Below are 22,967 nucleotides of genomic sequence, written 5' to 3'. Positions count from 1 at the left end.
AAAGTGCCAACAAAAATTTAGAATATGTAAAGTTTAGATTTTGCATCATAGCATTTGACTTAAACAAAGTCTCCTTTTCATATTTCAGATACATAAATAATGTTTGGTATCAGACTAATGGAAAAACAAAAGGATTGGGATCAAGATAGAATAAATAAAATGTTACAACACCGATCAACAATAATCACACACATTATATCCCCCAACGTCCCTCCAGATTTAACCCCAAAAGAATAAGAATTATATGATTTTGCTGTACACAAAACAAATACATTTTTCTCTTTTAGAATAATTCAAAAAAAAAAAAGGAACACAAGAAGAACAAGAGAACCCAAACGTAGTGAATGGGTTTATGATTGTCTGTTCATCATGGCTAATGATGATCCTTGTATCTGACCACCTGAGCTTTTTCTGTGTGATTGTAGATGTTTTAACCTTCTGCTGAGGAAATCGATATACGTCCTGAGACGATACCTGACTGAGTTTGTAAGAGACAATGGGGGGTTCAGAATCAGCATTGGTGCTTCTACTAGAAGAAATACCAGCAATCGCACCGCTTTTGAATATTGGTTTCCAGCGTTCTCTGTATCTCCCATATACTCCTTAACCTACAAAGACAGTCACGCAAATGGAGTTGAGAAATATACTTCGTATATGAGAATGCATAACAGACAAATTGACTGTTTTGTTTCTAGTTTTGGATTGTTCATCAAATTCTCAGGGAAAAGGCAAAGGAAACTTACTCCTCCAAGCTTTCCAAGATCAAGGGCTGCTTCAAATATAGTCTCCATTGCATCCGGCATTTTTATATTTCCTACAACCAACTCCTTTTAAGATCTTGAATACCTCAGAAACAGATAAGTTTTGTTTTCCTCAAAGAAGAAACATACCAGGTTCAATACTCTTGCCAAGTTCTTCAGCAAGCTCAATCTCCTGGATAAACTGCCTCTGAATCTGAGAGGACATCTCCTCCGATCCATCATGGCTGAGACAAGTCATTTTATCAGAATTGTGGGTATCGTATTTCAGGCTGCTACTTCGTAGTCTGTTAATGTCTTGGTTTGGGCTTCCTTCCAGAGCTGAAATTGCCTGAGTATGACATATGTGCAGTGCCTGTTTCCAAATTGCCAAAATCGCCAATTGTATAGAGAAGGCTTCTAGATGTTTGTCAGACTCAATCTATGCAAAGAATCATGAAAAGAATTTACTCAGAAACTCATGATGGCACGATGGTAATACATGACTACCTATAAACAGTGTAAGTTTTGCTTACCCTTTCATGAACTAATTCTGTAATTGTTGCTGCACATTTTCTCAGAGACCTGATTCTTGTCAGACTGTGAGTTGATGGCTGTTCAAAAGCATCTCCAAGATCCAGAGACCCATGAGAAGTGCTTGGGGCAGAGTTTTGACTGTCCAGGCTATCAAACCGACCAATGCTGTTGCCAGTAGCACCAGTTATTGGCATGGGTGCCGTTGAACTTATGCTTCTGTTGAATAATTCTACAGGAGGAGACTTGAATGGGAAATTATACGGCTTCGACGAACCTGATGAAGATGATGGCATATCCACTGGTGGTCCAGATACGAGAACAAAATCTTGATCCATGGAGTCTTGAGAATCATCTACTGCAGAACTGATATAAGTGAGAACCCAAACAAGAAACTTTTTCATTCTCAACAGTGTAGAAAATAGTAGAGATTCAGTTACCTCTTCCTGGAGCAATAAGTGATCTGGTATCAGTCAATCCTGTAGGCTCCCTACGGTTTCTCCTATCCGAATTTATTTGAGTTTCAAATCTAAATCTATCGTTTTCCTCTCTTTGGTTGATTCTACTATGTTCAGAAGTATGTTCTGGATATCTTAAAGGACTAGATTCCGCCTCCCTTCTTTCAGCTCTGGTATCANTGCAGAACTGATATAAGTGAGAACCCAAACAAGAAACTTTTTCATTCTCAACAGTGTAGAAAATAGTAGAGATTCAGTTACCTCTTCCTGGAGCAATAAGTGATCTGGAATCAGTCAATCCTGTAGGCTCCCTACGGTTTCTCCTATCCGAATTTATTTGAGTTTCAAATCTAAATCTATCGTTTTCCTCTCTTTGGTTGATTCTACTATGTTCAGAAGTATGTTCTGGATATCTTAAAGGACTAGATTCCGCCTCCCTTCTTTCAGCTCTGGTATCAACGTTAAATCCAGAGGACGACATCATTGAGGACGTCTTTTTCAAATTGGAAGGGCTCCCGTCAGGTCCACTTGAATCATCATCTAGAAAGAATGGCAAACAGTCTTCTTGAGAACTTTCTTCCATGTTTCTTGAGGGACTGCTTCCAGAAGAAAGAAAACCGTCCATTGTTCTTACTCCCAATCTACTCCTGCAACACAGATAATTTCATCAGTACATATGGTTGCATAAAGGAGAGTAAAAGCATTAGTCACGACAAATGCCAAATCTACCTTGAGAAATCATATGCCTGCCTGTCCGAAAGAAAAGGGTGATTAAAGAACTCTTCAAATGTCAAACGTTCCACTGCGAAAGACAAGATATTCAAGAATGGCATGCGATCGCATTGGATACACACAGACTAGGACCATAGTAAAGTGGTGTAGGAGATGAATAGAGCTCAGTGTAAACCGCTATTTAAATCACATCTCTAAGTTCTGGAACCATGAGTTACTCGGAAAACTAGAACAGTCTAGACTGAAATGGCAACAGTAACAATTTCTATATTCAATTATGCTAATCAAACAAATAACTATGAACATGTTTAAATTGCCAGTTCAACGTGGCCACAGTTCTATATACTTTTACGTTTTTTAGGCCAACACACATATGCAAAAGAATTGTATAGCCTCCACTACTTCCAGCAGAATTGACTTTAAACTGATACTGACCTGGATTACGGCGCAGTAACTTTTTACACAGATCTATACAGTCCAAACTTAAATCTCTACAGTCCGCTGGAAAATGTAATTCAGTTGATCTTATAATGTTTTGGAGCAACTGAGAACACAAGAAGGAGACAGAGTTAGATTTCTGCACCAGAACACAAAAATTACACAATATGGAAAGCAGTGAGACGGAGTATACAAAACCTGAATTTGGCTGTTTCCTGTAAACGGGGTTCTGCCTGTCACAAGTTGAAACAAAATAGCACCAACACTCCAAAGATCTGCCTGTGTATTAAGCTAGATTGTAAGGAGGTCATGTTACGAGAAAAAGTCTAGGTAGCATATTATGAGAAAGGTCTGACCTTTGCATCATACTTCTGAAGTTGCATAATCTCTGGGGCCATATACAACGGTGAACCACATAAAGTCTCTGCGAGCCCCCTAGGTTGCAGCGATCTGCATTAAGAAAAGTGTGATGTTCAAAATGAGGGAGGGGGGTATAAAAAGCATAATCCCCCAAGAAAAGCATGAAATTACCTAGAAACTCGACAATATACAATCAAAAGTAGCTGGAGCCCATTTGAAACCTTGTCTAATTCATTCATATAACACTCTTTGATCTAGTAACAAGGGGTGCTGATGACAATACCTTGCAAATCCAAAATCAGCAATCTTCAGATCTGCATCATTTTCATCTGTGGATAGAAGAAGATTCTGTTCCAAAAACGGAAGAACCTTAGATATTACATTTTAACAAAGATGCAATCTCCAAGACTCTATCTCTGCTTAGGCAAGGAGAAACCCTTGTAAAGCATATCCAATGAAAATAGAAGAAAACATGTTTGATTGGAAACTAAGAGATCACCATTCTACAACATCCTTTCATCTTTCTGAAAGTTCTATCATTTAACAGTCAGCTCAACGAGCTTAATTAAGAAACTAATCTGATAAACAAAAGATCATTGAAAGTAATGAGAAATAGACACACCTGAGGCTTTAAATCGCGGTGAATAATATTATTGTCACGAAGAACTTGTAAACCGGCGGCTGTTAGATAAAAAAAAAATCGTCTAAGATTAAAAAATATGGTTCTTTCAACCCAAGAAAAACAACAAAACAGAAGAGAAAGTGTCACTAGAATTTACCTAACTGCTGCATGAAATGCTTAGCAGTAGCTTCAGGAACACTTCCACGTCTCTGGACATACACAGACAAGTCACCTCCTTTGCAGTATTCCAACACTAAATGCACTTTCCCAGGAGACTGCATCACATTGCACAAAACAAAACAATCATCAACCTTCCAAATCTAGACTCAAATTTGTTCCACAAATCAAGCTTAATTTCATGCATATGATCCAAAATTCAACGGCAAAGATCTTAAATTGAGTAACAAAACATCTTAACAAAGCTAACCTCATTCTCAATTTCAAGCTAGAAACAGAGAGCCAACAAAAAATAAATAAAAATCGAAACTTTTAATTTAAAGAAAAAAACCTTGATCATGTCGATCATACGGATGATGTTAGGATGATTGATCCTCCTTAAGATATAAATCTCAGACATGAGACTCTCCTGAAGCTTCTTGTTAAGCCTATCCATGGCGATCTCCTTGATAGCAACCTCAGTGCCGTCAACGCGGTGCCTCGCTTCCCAAACGACCGAGAAAGAGCCTGACCCGATTTGTCGACCCATCAAGTAGTCTCCAACGACCCGACCCGTGAACTGAGCCATTTTAATTTCTCCGATAAACCGGCGCCGAGAATCTAGAGGATCGAAAAGGTTGGAGCTTTTAGAAAAGTTGAGCTGAGAGAGAGAGAGAGAGAGAGAGAGAGGAATCTTTTTGGAATTTTTTTTGAAATATTGGATTCGATTGGGTGTGTATTTTCGGATAATGAAGAGAGATAGATAGAGTCAAAGAGAGACAGAGAGGTTAATGAAAATGTTTGACAAAAAAANAAAAAAAAAAAAAAAAAAAAAAAAGAGGTTAATGAAAATTGTATAATGTTTTGAGATTTTTTTATTATTATTCTAAGAATCTTGGTGCTAGTAACAACGTTTATTTTTGGTTTACATGATAAAGATCAGGAAATTAATTTAATGATTAATACTAATTAATGTAATTGTTAAGATTATTACGTCACGGCTTTAGTGGAAAAAATGGGATTTGTTATGAGATAATTTGTGGTTTGAGAATTGAGATTACCTTAAGTTGGTTGCTTTTTATGTTGATTCAAAGATTGAGGCATGAAATAGTAAAACATGTTACGGTGCGGGTGCGGCAAGCTCCACGGTAAACTTCCTAGTTTTTTTGTTCGTTCTGTTATTCGTTTTCTTTCCTCAAGTGTGAAAAATTGGTTAGGTGTTTGTGAAATGTATTTCTAGTCCGAAATAGGGATGGTTGAGTATATTAGTTAATAGGTAAATATAGGGACGCTAATAAAAGTTTATTGATACTTTGTATTTGTATGTTTTATATGTACCGACCATTTTAAAATGGACTCATTCCTTTGCTAAATAAATGTCAAATGTCTTGATCACTACTGTTCATCGATGGTGTTATTAGTATATGTCTCGGCCATGCTAGGATATAATAATACTCGTTTGTTTTATGGTTTAGTGACTTGTCAAATGATTATGGATGTTAATTTCTTAGTTTTAATAAGTATCAAGGTTCCTGACATTGTGTGTAACTGTGTGTTTGGTTTTAAACCAAAGTAACAAATTGCAGAGCAGCTTTGGCTTAAATAGAGCGATCAAGATTTTTCCACGTGGCGTCTTATGATTTGTTGTTGCATCCACGAGTTTCTCCACGTCATTATTATATGAGTTTGCAAGGTTTAATAGACGAGCAACCTTTTGAATGTTACGGATTTCAAATAAGGCCCATATTTATTAGGTTAAAGGTCCGTTTTAGTGACCATCGCTAACCTAACCAGGTTGAATTAAAATTGAAAATTACTTCGGTTATTGGTCGGTTCTGTAACTGGTTCAATAATTTGCCTCGGTTTACCAAAAACATTCTTGGAAAATGGAATTGCAAAGCCTGGAAATTAGGATCTCACTAACCTTTATTTTTTTTTTTTTTACTTTTTTTACTTTTTTTTAATTATTATTTTATATATGATTCTACCAGTTTGGCTTTCTTAATGGTATAATTTTTTAAAAAATATATACAGAAACAGTAAAAAATAAATATTGGTGTGGAGAAAACTAATTTCTCAGTAAATATTTGCTCTATTTTGTAAAATTTCCTATAACTTTAATAAATTATAGTGGATTGAATTCTATTAACTCTTTTATAAAATTCTTTTGCAAAATAAATATATTTTGATGTTTTGATGGAAATTTTATAAGTATTGTTTCCTCTAAAAAACGCTTTTACGTAAATAGAAGAACCGTTCAGATTCTACAACAGCTTGCCACTGGTGAAAGTGTAGTCTTCGATGGTATCGCCGAGAAGCTTTTTGTCATTGCAAATGTGATCGAAGGGATAAACCCAGCTGACCTCCTCATCGTACGCACTCAACCGGTTCTTCGAGAAGTGACTAAGCTGATTCGTGGTTGATTACCAAGTCTCTTTGTGGCCTTATCGGTTCGTTACTTTGTGGTTGATTGATGTAGACATAACTCACGTGTTCTCTTTTTTGTTTTTAATTTGGAATTTCTAGTATTCTTAAAAATTTCCTCTCAGCATAAAGGTCACATCGCGTTTCCTTAATGCTAGTTTTAATGAACCAAATTTCTTAAAAAAAAATTTTAAATTTGTTTTTTTTCATAAATTTTTTCATATTTGCTATTTTTTATAACTATTTTTCTCCTTAAAAAAACTAAAAATTTGGGAATATTTTTTCATAAAATACATACTTAATAACAAAAACTATAAGCTAAAAGAAAATGGAACCCAAGAGACTCTCCTGAAGCTTCTTGTTAAGCCTATCCATGGTGATCTCCTTGATAGCATCCTCAGTGCCGTCAACGCGGTAAATTTTTTAGTTCTTTTGTTCGTTGGTATTCGTTTTCTTTAGTATGAAAAAATTGTCAAGTGTTTTGATCACTACTGTTCATCAGTGGTGTTATAAGTATGTGTCTTGGCCATGCTAGGAATAATGATACTCGTTTGTATACGGTTTAGTGACTTGTCAAATGATTATGGATGTTAATTAGTTTTAAGTATTAAAGTTCCTGACATTATGTGTAAACTGTAAACTGTGTTTGGTTCAGAACAAATGTATTTGTTTTGTATAAGCCATATCAGACTCACAAGTAGATCGATAGAATCACATGAACTTCTATGAATGTTTTGTGGTTAATTAGGCGTGTCATGTGTGTATTGATGTCTAAAGTGCATGCAAGTCTTATATATACAAATCCCAAAACCTAGAGTTTCACTGTCCATATTTAATTTGCGTCAATACTATATAATTCACGTAAAACCAAAAAAAGACAAAGATTCCACTGTCCGATTTTCCAAACAATGAAGACAGCACTTTCCTTTCTCATTCTGGTCAAGACCGAGTGAAATATATGTCACACTGATTGAACGTAAAACCAATTGGCATTCAAGTCCAATTGACCTAGTCAATCCATATCTTTATCCTATATATCCTTAGACAAAGATATATAGCTATATATTAATAAAGATTTATCAGAGTTGGCATCAAAGATAGCAAGCATCATACGGAATGTATACTTCTTTTCAAGTTTTTCTCCCGGCCGCAATGAAAACTCTTGAATATAGGAACATATAAATATAATAGATAAAGTTTTACCCGTAATGAAAAACTTTGAACGTTGAATATAGAAACATATGAATAAATCAAAGTCTACGATTATACTAACTTGACACGTTATTTTGTCTGCAGGCAAACCTCGGCAACCAACTATGTATATATACACAATCGAGCGATAACTAATTGTAACGATATATATTTTGCATAAAATGGAGACATGGATAGTAATTATAATTGCTATTTCTTCTTGTTTTGGTGTTTTCGTATTTCTTGTGGCCTTGGCTGGAGCCGGAGGCAAAGGTGGGGGTGGTCATGACGGCGGAGGAGGAGGAGGAGGTGATGGTGGAGGAGGAGAGGATGGCGGCGGAGATGTGGAAATGGGTGCTGGAGTAAACGGAGGTGGCGTTGGCGGTGATGGAAATGGCGGGGGTCATGGAGGGTTTTGGTCCTTTTGGAGTGGTGCTGGTGGAGGAGACGGAGGTGGAGGCGGCTGGGGCGGAGGCGGCTGGGGCGGAGGCGGCTTTGGTGGTGATGGAGGTGGTGGAGGTTTTGGCGGCGGCGGTGGGGGTGGGGATGGAGGTGGAGGCGGCGGCGGAGGAGGAGGAGGAGGAGGTGGAGGAGGTTGCTGACCTTTGGTGTTTAATATCATTTAGAAAAGTTCATGTTAGGAAAAATTCCTAGAATTTATTTTATGTGAAAATTGTTAGTTTTGTGAAGCATTTTGAATTTTAGTAGTCTATATTTTATTTGTTGATTATTTTAGGTATATAATTTGTAGTTCTTGTGAAGATCGTTTGGTTTTCCTAATACAGTAGCGGTATGTATGTGACCAATATTATTATCCATGATGTATATATACTATGGTAATGTGTAATATCATCCTACCAACAGTGATATATATATATATATATATACATAGTTTGGATGAATGTTTTTAAGGCAAATTAATATTGGAACACATCGAACGGTGCAAATTATTGCTTCACCTAATTTATGCATACATGGCATCTTAATTACTTAACGATGAGACTAAGTCACAAATTGAAGAAGTAATATCACAGCAGGGGGCAAGACTCCGTCAAGTAGTTCCTAATTTCCTATTAATAGAGAGTAGCTCTGATTGGTTTTGATTTGTTCCTTTTCTTTCTTTTTTCGTAAACAATTCAATTCTTTTCTTTTACTTTTTTTTTTTGTTTAGTACTGTATACTGATAAAGATTTACAACCCTAGCTACACACATGATAGAATATGCGATGCAAATTTATTTTAGGTTCTCAAACCAAGCTCACCAAGTACTGAAACCATATATTATCATTCTTTTCATGCCAAAATTTTAGATAATTGAAAGAAAAATTTATTTTCATAAAAGCATTATCATGCTTGACATGTTTGTAAAATGGTTGTCTGTTATATCGTCAGTCTAAAGTTTAAACTAGTTTAAAATGGTTGTATGATCAGGTTGACGAATCAGTTTCTATAGTTCTTTCAAGCAGTGCCGGTCCAGCAACATTGGAGGCCCAATACAAAAAAAAATTGTACTTTTAAAATGAGATTTGATAATATTTTTTTAAATTGTTTTTCTCAGTAAATCCAATGCAATTTTTTAAATTGGGCTTCAACTTAAAACAATTTTTAAATAATGCCTCAACTGAAATTAAATTTAAAAAATAAGGCATTTTAAAAGAAACTAACTCTTAAATTGAGCCCTTTAAGAAAAAAAGCAGAAAATCTTTACAGACTTGACTTCAGAAAATTGAGGCCCGATACCTATGTATCATAGAAATGTGTATAGGGCCGGGCCTGCTTCCAAGCAATTAAGACGGAGAATCGTGGTATGGTATATTATTACGGCTGTAAATAATGGCAATAGATTTTTCATTGTTTTTTTAGTTTTTGGATTTTGGTTTTTGAATTTTTGGATGAATCTAGTTTGTAAAGAATCTATTTTTTAAAAATCTTGAATGATAAAAAATAGATTTTCAAAAAATCAAAAACCAAAATCCACTTAAAAACTAGTTACCATATAAGGCCTACATATCACACTGTATGCATTGTATATCAAACCATGTTGCCATTATTAAACCCTATTAGCCAAACTTCAATCAAAGCATTATCATGCGTGACATGTTTGTGGCATGTTGTATATTGACATGTTGTCTATTTTTTTTTGGTAGTGTTGTGACATGTTGTCTATTGTCAGTCGTTTAAACTGGTTATAGAAAAAGTTATAAAGAATAATTGTTCTCTTTATCGCTTTGACCAAAATCTACTGTTTTTCGTGATTAGTGTTTTTAGATTTAGATTAAATCGTTTGCCAGTATAGAAAAATATGTAACAATAGTTCAAGTTAACTTTTAAAGATTAGTACATACCACTCAGCATATACATGATATAATACGTTATTGTGTGTTTTCTTTTAACCAACCTATCTTTGTGTGATTCTAAATGAACAACAAACATAATAAGAATAGAGACTTTTCCACCTCTTTGGTCCGTCAACTCGTCGAATGTCAACTAATCAAGGTGTGACACTCTGTCACACTAGTAAACATATACAACTCTCATTTTAATATTTCGACGAAATTTTCATTATATTCCAACACCAAACACAACTATTGTTCTTGCTGAACCCAAAAATCGGTAAAGATGGCTCCAAGAACACCAAAACAGCGAACCACTCAGCATTTCACGCACATTCATCCATTGACGGAGTTTAACAGTATCGGTGATTTCATCTGCGACGGCTGCAAAACCTACGGCTCAGGTACGACCTATAGATGCGAACCATGCAACTACGATCTCCATGAATATTGCGCCACATGTCCCCTTACCCTCCCAACCTTCATTCATCCTCAGCATGCCCTCAGCCTCGTTGTTCGGAAACAACAGTCCACGCGCCAAAACGACCGTGTGTGCGACATATGTGACGAGTCCGTGGAAGGATTGTTCTACCGATGCAAGATATGTGAGTTTGACGTGCATCCGCTCTGCACGCAGCTGCCTCAGCACGTCAGGCACGTACTTCACCCTCCCCATCACTTGGAGTTTCGCCTCGCGGGAGCTAGCCAGTGTATGGTTTGTCATGGCCCGTGCCAATCTTGGAGGTATAGGTGTGAGCTATGTAGATTCGATATTCATATGGAATGTATCTTAGCCGTGTGCAACACGTCACCTTCTGACCAGACCGAAGCATCGGGTACTAAGAGCAGAGGGCTTAAGCCAGAGGGAGGACAACCATCGTCGTCGGTGCCGTGGCAACAACCGCATTTTGGTTACCCGTATGCGTATGGACCACCGATGGGTCAACAACCTTATTTTAATCATCATCATCCATATAATAATTACAATAATTTCAACTACATGAACGGGTTCAATATGAATCCGGGACAAGTACCACCAGCGGCTGGGCCAGGTCAAAAGCCGGGTCCGAGTAAGGGGTGGAGAATGTTTACTGTTGCATCGAAGCTAACGATGGGAGTTGTTTCTAATGCCCTGTTTGGGTTTTCCATTGAAAGTCTCATGTCGTGACTTTTTTTTGTTTGTTTTCCATTGAAAGTCTCACAGTTAATTAATTTTCTTTTCTAATGCATTACAAACAAACAATACATCCGCTCCTGACTACCACCCATTTTTGCAAATCTAACTATTACAAAAGAAAAAAATTGACAATGAGATGTCTCCGTTGAAGCCAGAACAAAAAGTAATCCAACATTGCACCCGTAGCCATCCATTAATTGTGGTTACAGTTGGTGACTTCATATGCCATGGCTGCAACACCCACGGAAGCGGACATACAAAAGAAAAAGAATGCTTCGCATCTTGAAGTTTCATAACGGTTGAAGTGTCCGCAGTATCATCACTTCATAGCCAGTACCAAAGCCATTAGTGGTTTTACTTTTGAGATGTCACGTCTGTAACGTTATGCACCATTAAGGTCTGGAACGTCTGTTGCTTTCAATTCGATAAATCTACTGTGTGTTTACCATACACAACATATTACAGTCTCGTCACATGGTTTCCATATCGAATATAATTGGGGTAGCGATGCAGATTCCGAGGAAAATATTGAAAACGTAGCAGAACCAATTATTGAAAACTAGTAGCATTACTAAAAACTGATCTATGGCAAATCGTGGAATGATTTGGCACATATAGTGACCAAATCAGCTTAAGTTTCATATCTCCCCGTCCCAGAGTTCTTCAAGACTCTTATAAGGACTCGTCTCATGAACAAATGACATGCCTCTCACCAACCTACCCTGCAACATTGAAACACACAGACTTCAATATTTTCGATAACCCCCAAACGTGTACGTAAAAGATATAACCCCTTCGACTTATTTGGACTTCAATGTGCGGAAAATAACTTACCTGTTCAATCTCAGAAAACTTGGATAACATGTCATCAGGTATGGCCCAACTGAAAACATCGAAGTTCTGTTTAATCCTGTCTTCATGGGTGCTTTTTGGAAGAACACTTTGACCCATTTGGAGACCCCAGCGAAGTGCAACTTGTGCAGGAGTTTTGCCGAGCTTCTCAGCAACACCACCAAGAATAGGGTTCTTCAAAACATCGCTCTTGAGCCACGTTGTCCCTGGAGAACCCAACGGAGAGTAACCCTACAAAAACATCAACTAAACTGTTAATTTCGAAGACATTTTCTCACTTTTTAAAAAGGATATGAATATGTTTGTTTCTACATACTGAGAGGTGAACGCCTTTAGATTTGCAGAAATCCCTGAGCACGTTTTGTTGCCATGAAGGATGACACTCCACCTGGTTAACAGCAGGAGGTACGCGAGCCACCTCCAAGAGATCTGCGAGTTTCTTTGAGGAGAAATTGCTGACACCAATAGCTCTGGCCTTACCCGTATCAAAGAGTGATTCCATTGCTTTCCATGTGCTAGGAATATCAGTTGGCAAAATGTTCTCTGGTTTAAAGCCAGTAGAACCTTTCTTGAGGCTAACAGGCCAGTGAATCTTCAAACGGACCACAAGAAAAACTGTTAGTAAATCGAAATGGTTCCACAAAAATGTTTGAACAATATCTCACACTAAGTCTTTAAGACTTTAGAAAAAATGAAGTGATATACATGGTGGATAAAACTACATCTATATGCACGTAAAGTACCAAAATGGATTGCTGCAAGNATGAACAAATGACATGCCTCTCACCAACCTACCCTGCAACATTGAAACACACAGACTTCAATATTTTCGATAACCCCCAAACGTGTACGTAAAAGATATAACCCCTTCGACTTATTTGGACTTCAATGTGCGGAAAATAACTTACCTGTTCAATCTCAGAAAACTTGGATAACATGTCATCAGGTATGGCCCAACTGAAAACATCGAAGTTCTGTTTAATCCTGTCTTCATGGGTGCTTTTTGGAAGAACACTTTGACCCATTTGGAGACCCCAGCGAAGTGCAACTTGTGCAGGAGTTTTGCCGAGCTTCTCAGCAACACCACCAAGAATAGGGTTCTTCAAAACATCGCTCTTGAGCCACGTTGTCCCTGGAGAACCCAACGGAGAGTAACCCTACAAAAACATCAACTAAACTGTTAATTTCGAAGACATTTTCTCACTTTTTAAAAAGGATATGAATATGTTTGTTTCTACATACTGAGAGGTGAACGCCTTTAGATTTGCAGAAATCCCTGAGCACGTTTTGTTGCCATGAAGGATGACACTCCACCTGGTTAACAGCAGGAGGTACGCGAGCCACCTCCAAGAGATCTGCGAGTTTCTTTGAGGAGAAATTGCTGACACCAATAGCTCTGGCCTTACCCGCATCAAAGAGTGATTCCATTGCTTTCCATGTGCTAGGAATATCAGTTGGCAAAATGTTCTCTGGTTTAAAGCCAGTAGAACCTTTCTTGAGGCTAACAGGCCAGTGAATCTTCAAACGGACCACAAGAAAAACTGTTAGTAAATCGAAATGGTTCCACAAAAATGTTTGAACAATATCTCACACTAAGTCTTTAAGACTTTAGAAAAAATGAAGTGATATACATGGTGGATAAAACTACATCTATATGCACGTAAAGTACCAAAATGGATTGCTGCAAGGTTATGTTGAAAGAAAAGCACATAGACAAACAAAACAAGGTTTTCTAATATATGACTTACCAGATACAGATCGACATAGTCAAGCTGCAAATCCTGTAGAGTTCTATTCAGTGCCTCGGGCACCTCTTGAGGATCATGACAAGTACACCTTTCATACGAGAGGGTAACCAGGTTAGAATCTACCTCTAGACTTGATAACTGATTACAAAATAAAATAACTTTTAAGGTATTCAAAGCAGAGTGATGGAGAATACCAGAGTTTGGATGTGATGAACATTTCCTCACGCTTAACAACTCCATCATCAAACAATTTCTTCAGAACTAACCCAATCTACAGGAGGAACCGGAGAATTCCCAAATGAGGCAAACCAAAGATGAGCAGTGTTAAGCAAACTCATTGAGATACACAACACACACCACAATCCATAAGAAAGAACACAACTTTTTTTTGCTCCAAGTCCCATAAGAATTAAAAAAATCAAAGCTTTCCTCACACAAAGTATCAAATCGAACAAAAATACAAAAACTTTTTCATAAACCTATACAGCTCACATCTCCAATGACTTTCAAAACTTATACAAAGAAACAGAACCATAATCTGAATAAGATATAAGATGAGTTTTTTTTGGATTACCTCTTTTTCGTTGCCATAGATTTGAGCACAATCAATATGGCGATAACCGATCTGCCTCAAGAAGAAGAATCTTTAAGGATTTAGCTAATACAATCATTAGTCACAAATAACAAAATCACAGGACCGAACCTTAACAGCAGCTTCGACAGCGTTTCCGACGAGACCAGGATCGGCCTGCCACGTTCCGAGACCGACTGATGGAATCTTCGCTCCAGTGTTGAGCTCAAAGTATCTGATTTCGTCCGCCATGATCTGAGCNTTCTACATACTGAGAGGTGAACGCCTTTAGATTTGCAGAAATCCCTGAGCACGTTTTGTTGCCATGAAGGATGACACTCCACCTGGTTAACAGCAGGAGGTACGCGAGCCACCTCCAAGAGATCTGCGAGTTTCTTTGAGGAGAAATTGCTGACACCAATAGCTCTGGCCTTACCCGCATCAAAGAGTGATTCCATTGCTTTCCATGTGCTAGGAATATCAGTTGGCAAAATGTTCTCTGGTTTAAAGCCAGTAGAACCTTTCTTGAGGCTAACAGGCCAGTGAATCTTCAAACGGACCACAAGAAAAACTGTTAGTAAATCGAAATGGTTCCACAAAAATGTTTGAACAATATCTCACACTAAGTCTTTAAGACTTTAGAAAAAATGAAGTGATATACATGGTGGATAAAACTACATCTATATGCACGTAAAGTACCAAAATGGATTGCTGCAAGGTTATGTTGAAAGAAAAGCACATAGACAAACAAAACAAGGTTTTCTAATATATGACTTACCAGATACAGATCGACATAGTCAAGCTGCAAATCCTGTAGAGTTCTATTCAGTGCCTCGGGCACCTCTTGAGGATCATGACAAGTACACCTTTCATACGAGAGGGTAACCAGGTTAGAATCTACCTCTAGACTTGATAACTGATTACAAAATAAAATAACTTTTAAGGTATTCAAAGCAGAGTGATGGAGAATACCAGAGTTTGGATGTGATGAACATTTCCTCACGCTTAACAACTCCATCATCAAACAATTTCTTCAGAACTAACCCAATCTACAGGAGGAACCGGAGAATTCCCAAATGAGGCAAACCAAAGATGAGCAGTGTTAAGCAAACTCATTGAGATACACAACACACACCACAATCCATAAGAAAGAACACAACTTTTTTTTGCTCCAAGTCCCATAAGAATTAAAAAAATCAAAGCTTTCCTCACACAAAGTATCAAATCGAACAAAAATACAAAAACTTTTTCATAAACCTATACAGCTCACATCTCCAATGACTTTCAAAACTTATACAAAGAAACAGAACCATAATCTGAATAAGATATAAGATGAGTTTTTTTTGGATTACCTCTTTTTCGTTGCCATAGATTTGAGCACAATCAATATGGCGATAACCGATCTGCCTCAAGAAGAAGAATCTTTAAGGATTTAGCTAATACAATCATTAGTCACAAATAACAAAATCACAGGACCGAACCTTAACAGCAGCTTCGACAGCGTTTCCGACGAGACCAGGATCGGCCTGCCACGTTCCGAGACCGACTGATGGAATCTTCGCTCCAGTGTTGAGCTCAAAGTATCTGATTTCGTCCGCCATGATCTGAGCTACGAGAGTCTGATGAGACTGGTCTCTGTTAAGGGTTAACGTCAAGTGTGGAGAAGAAGACCATACAGATATATCAGTTTGGGCCTTTTTTTAGGCCTTTCTCATTTTCATAACCAAGATTTTAAATTATTTTTTTCCACTTATAACCAAGATTTATTACATTCCTTTAATAAATGCAATTTTATTGATGTTATGTCACAACAATAATGAAAAAAAAATACAAGTTATAACGGAATTGCAAACTGAAGATTTATGCTAAATTGCTAATGAAGTTATTTTACCGTTTTTATAAAATAACAATTTAAAAGCTGTCAACAAAAAAAAAACGATTAAAAAAATATATATACTGAGACTGGCTCAGTTTATACATGTATAAAATATATTCATACATAAACATTTGCCACTATCGTAATGGTTGAAAACTTGAAGACACGTCCCAATTGAAAACCAGTCGTGTAACAGAACATTTCAACTTATAATTAAATTCTTATATTATATCAACAATTTGACACAGAAAATTTTATAACACTAGTGACATTTTCTTCTGAATGATCAGTCAACTCTACCAAAGTCAACTAAATTACTAATTTTTGTATCAATAATACCAACTAGAAGTTATTGCACCAAAGATCAAAAATACCATTTGGCATCCCTTAACCAATCTCTATTCCCTTCAACTCCCAAAAATCAAGCAGCTGGGATGTCATACACGATTCAACATTTCACGCATATCCATCCCTTGACCGAGGTTAACGGTGTTGGCACATACACGTGCAATGGTTGCAAACTGTATGGTGAGGGCAAGACCTATCGGTGCGACGACTGCGACTATGATCTCCATGAATATTGCGCTACGTGTCCTTTAAGCCTCAGAAACTCATGTCACGGGCCTGATCATGAGCTTATCCTGTACAGCGGTCCCACGCACATGACCGAACGTTCGTGCTATGTTTGCCGAGTTTACATCCAAGGGATGTTCTACATTTGCAAGAATTGCAATTTTGAATCCCACCCGCTTTGCACACACGTTCCAATGCATGCCTCATCTCTCGATCATGCAACGGTAACGAGGCAAAGAAGCCTGCACGACCATCATGGACAGCCATCGTCGCCACACCACTATGGTCACGGAAACCCATATGGTTATGCAATACCATACCCTTATAACCCCTATGGTCATCATCATTATCAGCATCAACATTCAAACATGAACACGGGTTCTCCAAAAGCGGATTCCAATCCAAGCACGCCTAAAAAGAAAAAAAGTGGAGTTCTTAATGGCTTCAAGGCTGTACTAGGTGTAACTGCTGGAGTAGCAACCAATTTGCTCGTTGCATCAATTACAGGTAGCACCATGAATGAAGAAGAGGTTATTTTCTGATGGATTTTTTTACTTGTTTCATGGATTATGGTGTGTTTTAAGTTTGACGTTGTTTTTCGTTACATGCATATGCATATGTGTATGTATGTATCTCGTTAATTTCTCACATTATCGCATGACTGCAAATTGCACTATTTCTAATTGATGTAAATTTTGGGTTAACATACCAAAGTTTAAGTATGCTATACGAAAAGATCTATACTACAAAAACATATTTTCAAATCTAAGAATTCTAGAAGATTCTCTTAATTTCGATCTCAAAATTGGTTAGACAAATAGAAGGGGTTTTTTTTTTATGATCCTTACAAATTTTGAAAATTTATTAAATAGTTTTCGATGAGTTAGAATAAGTCGTCTCAAAGCTACAACTTATTGTCACATTGATCAATTCCGACTGAATCCTTATAATTTTGATTGTATATTTTGTTCTAAGATTGAATACTCGTTTAGTCTATTTTTTTAGATAGCTAGCCCTAATGCAATGTGAATGCAGGAGTTTGATTGGTATGTTCACAATTCACAACCATATGCAAACAGCATATATCCCGATTTGATATAACTACAAGTCTACAATACATTACAAAATGTATAATAAGATTCGATCTTGTTATAAAAACTTAAATAGAAAAACAAATGTGATAGTAAATTAATATATCAGTGACAATATCCATAAGAAATTGCCAAGGCCATCAGAGAGAGAAACCTCCCATTATTTGACAGAACAAACAGATTAGCTAAACATCATCATATCTCCCCATCCCATAATTCTTCAATAGACTTATAAGGGCTCAGTGTCTCATGAACAAACAAGGAGCCATCGATGACTGACCTAGCCTGCATTTTTAATCCAAACAAAAAAACTCTCAGTCCGAGATCTTCAAGCGGAGATATATCATAGCAACCAACTTTATGGAATGAAATCTTAAGAACGTACCTGTTCAACCTCAGAAAACTTATTGAACAAGTCATCAGGTATTGACCAATCGAAAACATCAAAATTCTCTCTGAGTCTTCCTTCATTAGTACTCTTGGGAAGCACACTGTGACCCATTTGGAGTCCCCAGCGAAGCGCAACTTGCGCAGGAGATTTTCCAAGCTTTTCCGCGACCATATTCAGTAACGGGTACTTCAGAACATCGCTCTTGAGCCCTGTTGTCCCAGGAGAACCCAACGGTGAGTATGCCTGCCAAGAAAATAAATTCATTCAACCAATGTATAAGGTAGAAAGTAAATGTAATAGTGAGATGAGTAGTAATGCTTACACTGAGGTGAACACCTTTGGATTTGCAGAACTCTCGTAGCTTAGTCTGTCGCCAAGAAGGATGACATTCGACCTGGTTAACAGCAGGAGGAACACGAGCTAACTCCAAGAGATCAGCTAGTTTCTTGGTGGAGAAATTGCTTACACCTATGGCTCGTGCCTTGCCCGAGTCATAGAGTGCTTCCATCGCTTTCCATGTGCTAGGAATATCTGTAGGCAAAAGGTTCTCCATCTTAAGTCCAACGGAACCTTTCTTTACCCGTACAGGCCAGTGAATCTTCAACAACAATCACAAAAAAAATGTTATGCAATAATCTTTCCCCGAAATGCTATGTAGATTTTGTTTGAAGTGTATAAACAGGTTTGCTCATTTGTTCAACAACATAAATTTTGTATAACAGTTACAAGGAAGTGTGTTTACCAGATAAAGATCGACGTAGTCAAGCTGTAGATCTTGCAGAGTTTTGTTCAATGCCTCCGGGACATCTTTGGGGTCATGATCAGTACACCTTAAATATGATACACAATTTGTAATTGTAAATCCAAGATGATTAAAGCTAACGTACACTTATTCACAGAAATATATAAGCATTAGACAAGTAATATATACCAGAGCTTGGAGGTGATGAACAACTCCTCATGTTTCACTACATTGTCTTCAAACAATTTTTTCAGAACTGCCCCAATCTGTGAAAGAGAAACAGAGGAAAGCAACAAAATGGATTCAAGAAATTGATAATGTAACAAGGCAGAAGCACATATTAAAGACTCTTTTCATCAGTTGTCTATCAAAGACAATTAACTTTAACTGGAAGCTCAATAGTTAAACTGTGTAAGAACAATTCAAGATCCAAAAAGATAGAATTATTCAGTGTGGTTCTACCACTTTTTCGTTGCCATAAAGCTTAGCACAATCAGTATGACGATATCCAATCTGTAATCAGAATTAAGTTAAACATCTTCAATATGAGGAAAAGATGATGAAACAGAGTAGTGGAATCATCAAGCAGAGGAATCTAAAATAAGAGATGGGAAGCAAATAAGAATCGAATTATATACATAAAGACAAACCTTAACAGCAGCGGCGACTGCATTACCAACGAGGCCAGGAGAGGCCTGCCATGTACCGAGACCTACCGAGGGGATCTTAGCGCCGGTGTTGAGCTCGAAGCATTTGACCTCATTCGCCATGATTCAGATGTGGTTCATCCGTTCAACGCAGTCAGCATTTGGTAACGTCCAACTATTTCAAGAAAATAAAAGAGTGACAAGTGTGAGAGGAAGACAGGGAGGGAGGGGCGTGTGGCGAAATTGTCTTTTTTCCTTTCTGTGATTCTAATAAGTATCGTCACGTCAGATATTACTCATTACGTGGCCGGCCGCATGTATCTTATTTGTTCATTTAGATTAACTCTTTGCTGTCCTCTGTTCTCTGATGGTGACACGTTTTGGTCCGAATCAAGATAAGATTCTCTAGTAAGAGGATTCTATAGAAAAAAGATTTTGTAAGAAAAATAAAAAATAATCAAAGTCTTTAGTTTCGTGAATATACAAAATGATCTTTTGGAGTGTTGCAACTACTAAGACACCACTAATATGACCAAGGGAGGTGGTCTTACTAATTTTTGAAAAAATTCTTATATTTATTCCAAAAAAAAAAAAAAAATCTTATATTTCTTTTTGGATGTGAGACTTAAGATATGCCATCTCAAAAATACAACATATTGACACATGGATCAATTCCGACTGAATCCTTATTGTTTTGATTAACTATTTTATCCTGAGATTGAATACTAGTTTGGTCTTTTCTTTAGCTCTAATGCAATCTGAATTCTGAATGCATGAGTTTGATTGGTATGTTCACAACCACAAACAAACATCAACTTTAATTCCGGTTTGAAAAAACTACAACACATTACAATATGTATAATAAGATTCTTTTAATAAAAATTCAATAGAAACAAATTTGATACATCAGTGACAACATCCATAAGAAATTGACAATTCCATCAGAGAAAAGAAAACAAACATACCAAACAGATCAGCTAAACATCATATCTCGCCATCCCATAATTCTTCAAGAGACTTATAAGGGCTCAGTGTCTCATGAACAAGGAAGGAACCATTCACTAACCTAGCCTGCATATTTAATCCAAATATATAATTTTTAGTTCGAGATCAAGCCGAGAAATAGCATAGCAACTAACTTATTGCAATGAAATGTTAAGAACGTACGTACCTGTTCAATCTCAGAAAACTTAACGAACAAGTCATCCGGTATTGACCAGTCAAAAATATCAAAGTTCTCTCTGATTCTTCCTTCATTGGTACTCTTGGGAAGCACACTGTGACCCATTTGGAGTCCCCAGCAAAGCGCTACTTGTGCCGGAGATTTTCCGAGCTTTTCTGCGACCATATTCAGTATAGGGTTCTTCAGAACATCGCTCTTGAGCCACGCTGTCCCTGGAGAACCCAACGGCGAGTATGCCTACACAAACATATTCATTTAATCGTTATCAAAAAAACATATTCATTTAATCAATGTATTATCTTTAAATAGTTAATATATTAAAAAATATGAGTAGTAATGAATTGGTGAGATGATGAGTAGTAATGCTTACACTGAGGTGAACACCTTTGGATTTGCAGAACTCTCGTAGCTTGGTCTGTCGCCAAGAAGGATGACATTCGACCTGGTTAACAGCAGGAGGAACACGAGCTAACTCCAAGAGATCAGCTAGTTTCTTGGTGGAGAAATTGCTTACACCTATGGCTCGTGCCTTGCCCGAATCATAGAGTGCTTCCATCGCTTTCCATGTGCTAGGAATATCTGTAGGCAAAAGGTCCTCCATCTTAAGTCCAACGGAACCTTTCTTTACCCGTACAGGCCAGTGAATCTTCAACAACAATCACAAAAAAATGTTATGCAATAATCTTTCCCCGAAATGCTATGTAGATTTTGTTTGAAGTGTATAAACAGGTTTCCACATTTGTTCAACAATAATATAAATTATGTAAATGTTACAAGGAAGTGATGCTTACAAGATAAAGATCAACGTAGTCAAGCTGTAGATCTTGCAGAGTTTTGTTTAACGCCTCCGGGACATCTTGAGGGTCGTGATCAGTACACCTATGATGATACACAATTTGTAAAAATGCAAAATGATTAAAGCTAGTTACATGACTTAATTACAGAAATATGCATCAGATAAATCAAATCATACCATAGCTTGGAGGTGATGAACAACTCCTCACGTTTCACTACATTGTCTTCAAACAATTTTTTCAGAACAGCCCCAATCTGTGAAAGAGAAACAGAGGAAAGCAACAAAACTCAAAGAGATTGAGAATGTAACAACAAAAAGCAGATCATTGACAAGCTAAAAGGCACAGACATAGTAAAGACTCTTTCAAGATCCTTTGCCATCAAACACAATTAAGAAGAACACGTTTCTTTTAGAACCAATGAATAATAGTAAGATCAATTCAAGATCCAAAAAGATAGAAATATCTGTGTGTGTTTCTACCTCTTTTTCGTTGCCATACAGCTTAGCACAATCAATATGACGATAACCATTCTGCAATTAGAGTTAAAGATTGGATTATAATTTTTTTACAAGAAAACAAAAAAAAAGCATGGATTTATAAAGCTGGACAGAGAAGAATCTAAAAGAGATAGGAAGCATATAAAAAGAAAAAACAAATTTCGAAAGACAAACCTTAACAGCGGCGGCGACTGCATCACCAACGACGCCAGGAGAGGACTGCCATGTACCGAGACCCACCGAGGGGATCTTAGCGCCGGTGTTGAGCTCAAAGCATTTGATCGCATTCGCCATTCTCAGATATGGTAGTGTGTTGTTGCTGTGAAACGCACTCAGCTTTTCTTAACGTCCCACTATTATTTCAAGAAAAAATAAAAGAGTGACAACTGACTGACAAGTGTGTGAGAGCGACAGCGGCGGGACACTCGTGCCGACGAAATTGTCTTTTTCCTTTCATTTAAAACCTAAAAAGTGTATTGGCACAATGTCACGTCAGATATTAAAGCCTTACGTGGACGGTGGCACGTAACTTTTAAAGTTTTAATTCGTTTATTTAGATTTCCTCTTGGATATTCTCTGCGTCTTTTTGGTCCACCGCACTAGCGACCAAAAATATTCACTATAGACGGCTAATTTGAGTTCATCATTCACACTGCCGACCTAGTACATTCCCTTAATATGGAAAAGATTTCTAATATATGTCTTGTGAAAATTCAATAAATAGATTTCGTTTCAAAATTTATTATTGTAATTTTGATGAGAATAATAAAAGATCCCTTTGATTCAGTAAGTGACCATACAACAGTATATTTTGGAGTGCAACTAAAGGTTGATAAA

At 37.2% G+C, this 22,967-nt stretch overlaps 6 protein-coding genes across 13 annotated transcripts; 3 read left to right on the top strand and 3 right to left on the bottom strand.

Moving 5' to 3' along the window:
• LOC104792572 (serine/threonine-protein kinase ATG1c) lies at positions 135-4,643 on the bottom strand. 4 transcript variants are annotated; one of them, XM_019246965.1, is made up of 14 exons: positions 4,390-4,643; positions 4,039-4,156; positions 3,882-3,940; positions 3,543-3,607; positions 3,256-3,349; positions 3,098-3,178; positions 2,897-3,005; positions 2,459-2,531; positions 2,143-2,376; positions 1,712-1,863; positions 1,274-1,629; positions 891-1,179; positions 744-814; positions 135-608 (listed from the first exon to the last, which is right to left on the bottom strand). In XM_019246965.1, the coding sequence occupies exons 1-14, from the start codon at positions 4,624-4,626 to the stop codon at positions 351-353; spliced, it is 2,196 nt and encodes a 731-aa protein (XP_019102510.1). In that variant the 5' UTR covers positions 4,627-4,643; the 3' UTR covers positions 135-350. The 4 variants fall into 4 exon arrangements, with proteins under 4 accessions (XP_019102510.1, XP_010517058.1, XP_010517059.1 ...); XM_010518756.2 differs by lacking the exon at positions 1,712-1,863 and having other exon boundaries at positions 1,991-2,376; XM_010518757.2 differs by lacking the exon at positions 1,712-1,863 and having other exon boundaries at positions 1,274-1,626; positions 1,991-2,376.
• LOC104699290 (glycine-rich protein 23-like) lies at positions 7,835-8,254 on the top strand. The gene has a single exon (XM_010414616.1). It carries the CDS (start codon positions 7,835-7,837, stop codon positions 8,252-8,254), a length of 420 nt encoding a protein of 139 aa, XP_010412918.1.
• On the top strand, positions 10,263-11,201 carry LOC104792571 (diacylglycerol kinase theta). The gene has a single exon (XM_010518755.1). It carries the CDS (start codon positions 10,272-10,274, stop codon positions 11,151-11,153), a length of 882 nt encoding a protein of 293 aa, XP_010517057.1. The 5' UTR covers positions 10,263-10,271; the 3' UTR covers positions 11,154-11,201.
• On the bottom strand, positions 11,555-22,481 carry LOC104792569 (aldo-keto reductase family 4 member C10). 4 transcript variants are annotated; one of them, XM_010518751.2, is made up of 8 exons: positions 15,938-16,001; positions 14,466-14,588; positions 14,337-14,387; positions 13,957-14,033; positions 13,763-13,850; positions 13,257-13,532; positions 12,923-13,171; positions 11,555-11,884 (listed from the first exon to the last, which is right to left on the bottom strand). In XM_010518751.2, exons 2-8 carry the CDS (start codon positions 14,583-14,585, stop codon positions 11,801-11,803), a joined length of 945 nt encoding a protein of 314 aa, XP_010517053.1. In that variant the 5' UTR covers positions 14,586-14,588; positions 15,938-16,001; the 3' UTR covers positions 11,555-11,800. The 4 variants fall into 4 exon arrangements, with proteins under 4 accessions (XP_010517053.1, XP_010517052.1, XP_010517054.1 ...); XM_010518750.2 differs by lacking the exons at positions 12,923-13,171; positions 13,257-13,532; positions 13,763-13,850; ... (2 more) ...; positions 14,466-14,588; positions 15,938-16,001 and adding exons at positions 20,825-21,073; positions 21,207-21,482; positions 21,628-21,715; ... (1 more) ...; positions 22,113-22,163; positions 22,305-22,481; XM_010518752.2 differs by lacking the exons at positions 13,257-13,532; positions 13,763-13,850; positions 13,957-14,033; positions 14,337-14,387; positions 14,466-14,588 and adding exons at positions 14,606-14,881; positions 15,112-15,199; positions 15,306-15,382; positions 15,686-15,736 and having other exon boundaries at positions 15,815-16,014.
• On the top strand, positions 16,605-17,423 carry LOC109133510. The gene has a single exon (XM_019246964.1). The coding sequence runs from the start codon at positions 16,644-16,646 to the stop codon at positions 17,322-17,324; it is 681 nt and encodes a 226-aa protein (XP_019102509.1). The 5' UTR covers positions 16,605-16,643; the 3' UTR covers positions 17,325-17,423.
• On the bottom strand, positions 17,853-19,904 carry LOC104792570 (aldo-keto reductase family 4 member C9-like). Of its 2 annotated transcripts, XM_010518753.2 has the most exons (7): positions 19,657-19,904; positions 19,469-19,519; positions 19,196-19,272; positions 19,007-19,094; positions 18,587-18,862; positions 18,259-18,507; positions 17,853-18,158 (listed from the first exon to the last, which is right to left on the bottom strand). In XM_010518753.2, the coding sequence occupies exons 1-7, from the start codon at positions 19,774-19,776 to the stop codon at positions 18,069-18,071; spliced, it is 951 nt and encodes a 316-aa protein (XP_010517055.1). In that variant the 5' UTR covers positions 19,777-19,904; the 3' UTR covers positions 17,853-18,068. The 2 variants fall into 2 exon arrangements, with proteins under 2 accessions (XP_010517055.1, XP_010517056.1); XM_010518754.2 differs by lacking the exon at positions 19,469-19,519.

This window comes from Camelina sativa, chromosome 6 (assembly GCF_000633955.1).
Source record: "Camelina sativa cultivar DH55 chromosome 6, Cs, whole genome shotgun sequence".
Taxonomy (NCBI): domain Eukaryota; kingdom Viridiplantae; phylum Streptophyta; class Magnoliopsida; order Brassicales; family Brassicaceae; genus Camelina; species Camelina sativa.
This window is presented reverse-complemented; position numbering and strand designations above follow the sequence as displayed.

What these genes read in the sequence shown, in the direction of transcription:
- LOC104792572 (XM_010518756.2), bottom strand. Translation starts at nt 4,626, where the DNA reads ATGGCTCAGTTCACGGGTCGGGTCGTTGGAGACTACTTGATGGGTCGA. An exon ending in GCTGATTTTGGATTTGCAAG is followed by an intron (nt 3,350 to 3,542) that starts GTATTGTCATCA and finishes TTCTTAATGCAG; the next exon opens with ATCGCTGCAACCTAGGGGGC. An exon ending in TTCAGAAGTATGATGCAAAG is followed by an intron (nt 3,179 to 3,255) that starts GTCAGACCTTTC and finishes CTTAATACACAG; the next exon opens with GCAGATCTTTGGAGTGTTGG.
- LOC104699290 (XM_010414616.1), top strand. Translation starts at nt 7,835, where the DNA reads ATGGAGACATGGATAGTAATTATAATTGCTATTTCTTCTTGTTTTGGT.
- LOC104792571 (XM_010518755.1), top strand. Translation starts at nt 10,272, where the DNA reads ATGGCTCCAAGAACACCAAAACAGCGAACCACTCAGCATTTCACGCAC.
- LOC109133510 (XM_019246964.1), top strand. Translation starts at nt 16,644, where the DNA reads ATGTCATACACGATTCAACATTTCACGCATATCCATCCCTTGACCGAG.
- LOC104792570 (XM_010518753.2), bottom strand. Translation starts at nt 19,776, where the DNA reads ATGGCGAATGAGGTCAAATGCTTCGAGCTCAACACCGGCGCTAAGATC. An exon ending in CAGTCGCCGCTGCTGTTAAG is followed by an intron (nt 19,520 to 19,656) that starts GTTTGTCTTTAT and finishes TTCTGATTACAG; the next exon opens with ATTGGATATCGTCATACTGA. An exon ending in CCAAAGGTGTTCACCTCAGT is followed by an intron (nt 18,508 to 18,586) that starts GTAAGCATTACT and finishes TTTTCTTGGCAG; the next exon opens with GCATACTCACCGTTGGGTTC.
- LOC104792569 (XM_010518749.2), bottom strand. Translation starts at nt 22,424, where the DNA reads ATGGCGAATGCGATCAAATGCTTTGAGCTCAACACCGGCGCTAAGATC. An exon ending in ACTACGTTGATCTTTATCTT is followed by an intron (nt 21,483 to 21,627) that starts GTAAGCATCACT and finishes TTGTTGTTGAAG; the next exon opens with ATTCACTGGCCTGTACGGGT. An exon ending in AGTTTTCTGAGATTGAACAG is followed by an intron (nt 20,725 to 20,824) that starts GTACGTACGTTC and finishes TTAAATATGCAG; the next exon opens with GCTAGGTTAGTGAATGGTTC.